This window comes from Echinops telfairi, unplaced genomic scaffold, assembly GCF_000313985.2.
Source record: "Echinops telfairi isolate 266 unplaced genomic scaffold, ASM31398v2 ScPeMD7_25;HRSCAF=90, whole genome shotgun sequence".
NCBI classification, from domain to species: Eukaryota; Metazoa; Chordata; class Mammalia; order Afrosoricida; family Tenrecidae; genus Echinops; species Echinops telfairi.
The window spans coordinates 682,837-685,474 of record NW_022103922.1 but is presented as its reverse complement, the minus strand read 5'-3'; the positions used below and the strand labels follow the sequence as shown (position 1 = coordinate 685,474).

The 2,638-nt window shown below is 64.1% G+C and overlaps 1 protein-coding gene across 1 annotated transcript in view; it reads left to right on the top strand.

Annotated features, from left to right (window-relative positions):
• Positions 1 to 2,638, top strand: part of MAN1B1 (mannosidase alpha class 1B member 1) — a 16,337-nt gene that overhangs the window by 7,588 nt on the left and 6,111 nt on the right. The window contains 3 exon segments of the mRNA XM_045289342.1: positions 930 to 1,087; positions 1,348 to 1,460; positions 2,165 to 2,350. Of these exon segments, the coding sequence (XP_045145277.1) occupies positions 930 to 1,087; positions 1,348 to 1,460; positions 2,165 to 2,350 (457 nt within the window).

Below are 2,638 nucleotides of genomic sequence, written 5' to 3'. Positions count from 1 at the left end.
TTCTCCGTGCGGCTCACAGGAAAGGATGAGAGGAACGGAAGGTCCCGAGCAGGAGCTGTGCCTGGGGAGGTGCAGGGACGGCTCTGGACGAGGAGGGGCGCATGTCCTGGACAGTTCGTCAGGGACGTGGCTCTCCAACATCTGGTCAAAGAGACTAAGCTACTGAGCGATGGGTTGCACCTCCCATAACAACAGAACCCCTGGCGTCAGCCAAAGGGGACAGAGCTCCAGAAACAGGCTCAGCAGGACTGTCGCCAGGACCACAGGAGGCCGGCCCTCCCCTTGGAGCTCAACATTGGGGCCCACATCTCTAGATTTCCGAGCATGGGAGCCTTACCAGCCTGGCTCCAGAGCGTGAGGCTGCCTGTCTGAGGGGCAGGAGCAGGGTTCCAGGGCAGGGCTTGTGCTCAGATGAAGAGGACTGGTAGCAGACCAGAAGGACTTGGAGGATGGCATGGGGGCACAGGGAGTCCAGGTGGTGGCGTGGGTTAAGCGTTGGGTGGTTCAGACCTACCAGCGACTCCTGGGGAGAAAGAAGAGGCTTTCCCGTGCTGAGAAGCCCATGGGGCAGCCTGCCCTGCGCTCCAGGGCGCTGAGCCAGCATGGACGGGGCTGCATGTGGCGGGTCAGGCGTTTGTTATGTGGTCGGACATGCGGTCTCAGGGCGTACAGGTAGGGGTCCTGGATTTGTGTCCCCAGTCTCTTGTTGTAAGTCTGATCTCTGCCCACGGTGTGGGCCAGCTCCAGCAGGGTGGGGTCCTCTTTCTCGTGGGCATGGGCTATGAGGCAGGGTCAGTGTCGGCTGCATGTCCTGTTCAGAGTGAAGGAAACTCCCGACTCCAGTGGCAGGCAGCCACAGCACCAGAGGTGGGTGGAGCGGAGGAGGGGCATCCCCCACCCCAGTGACCCTGTGACTGGATTGTGTGTAGGGCCCTCCTCGGAAGCACTTGCGACGGGGACCACCCAACCTGCAGAGCAGGGCCCCTGACACTGGCGGGAAGGCCCAGCATCAAGACGGCCTGGACGAGGAGAGGGGGCGGCCAGGTGATGGCCACCAGGAGGAAAGCCCACCCAGGACCATCATCAGGTACCACGTGGGGTATGGGTGAGGCAGAGCTGCAGATGAAACGCCCAGCTCCCTGGTCCGGCCCCCGCTGGTGGCGAGCCCTCTGGGGAGCTCACAGCCATGGGGAATGCAGGGGAGGTGGTTCCGTTCTGCGCCCCCACCCCCACCCCAGGCCTCTGCTGGGAGCAGGGCTAACACCAGGCATCAGCATGGCCCTGAGGGCACTTGGGTGGTGGGTGGTGCTGGCCACTCAGCTGACTTTGGCCACTGTCCTGCCGAAGCTGGAGAGGAGCAATGATTGAGCCGGAGCAGGGGACAGAGCCCCTGTCCAGGAAAGCAGCTGGTCCCTCCCCACCGCCACCAGCCCCCCAAGCCAGGACTCAGAAGCCAGCAGGTAGGACTTCTGCCACCTTGTGAGTCCATCCAGTGCCTGCCTGGTCAGGGTGTGGGACCTGGGTCTAGCTAGGCAGTGGGGCAGGGTCACTTTATCTCCTGCATGTTCTGGGTGTTAATCCCACTTCCCTCTAAAGCCTAGGAGAACTGAGGGGCCCCCACTGGTACTGGGGTCTGAGCTGGGGCGGAGACAGTAGCCTGCAGGGCTGGTGGAGTTAATCGCTCTGCCTGGGCCACTGGGGCTGGGGCTGGGGCTGGGGCTGCAGCTACCATACCTAGGCCATGAAGAGAGAGGGCCACCTGGGCAGTGCCAGCCCCGCCCTAGTCCAGTGTCCCACCGACCCAGACTTCGCGGCGACCCCACATGGGCTCTGTGACTTCTGCTCACCGTCAGGACAGCCTGGCCGTCTCCTGAGACCACTCCCAGGTGGCACTGTCCCAGGGCTGGGATAGTCCAGGTGAGCCCATTTCCAGTTCCTCCCGTAGATCATGTGACAGACAGACAGGACGCTGCGGCCCCAGTGGGCGAGCCAGCTCAGGGTCCCATTGCTGGGTCCCGGGTCATCACCTGTTACTGCTGTGGTCTGGACGTAGAGCCATGGTGGCCTGCCTTCCTCCCACTCCAGGCACCCAGGGGTGTGGTCTCTGCCTGGGGAATGGGCTTAAGCCCCTCCAGCCCCACTGAGCCCCCATCCCTCCCTGCAGGCCCCTCGAACCCACGCCAGAAGGCCGTGGTGGACGCCTTCCGCCACGCGTGGAAGGGCTACTGCAAGTACGCGTGGGGCCACGACGAGCTGAGGCCCCTGTCCAGGTCCTTCAGCGAGTGGTTCGGCCTGGGCCTCACCCTGGTAGACGCTCTGGACACCATGTGGATCATGGGCCTGACCAGAGGTACCTGTGTCCCCGAACTGCGGGGGCGGAGGGGGGGGGTCCTGTGGGGAGGGGACGCAGAGTCTGGTGTGTGCCGGGCGATCCCTGAGTCTAAGCCCAGGTGGGGGCCGTGGAGCTGGTATCTGATCCTGGACCCAGCCTCTCGGCTGCCCTGTCTCCTGCCCGTCCCTGGCAGCCCTCTTGCTGTCCAATCAGCTCACAGAGAGCACAAGAGCAGGGCTGCCCCGTCCCTTTCCAAGGTGGTGCGTCCTCTTGGCACGAGCAGTGGGCGGCGCACACCTCCCGCTT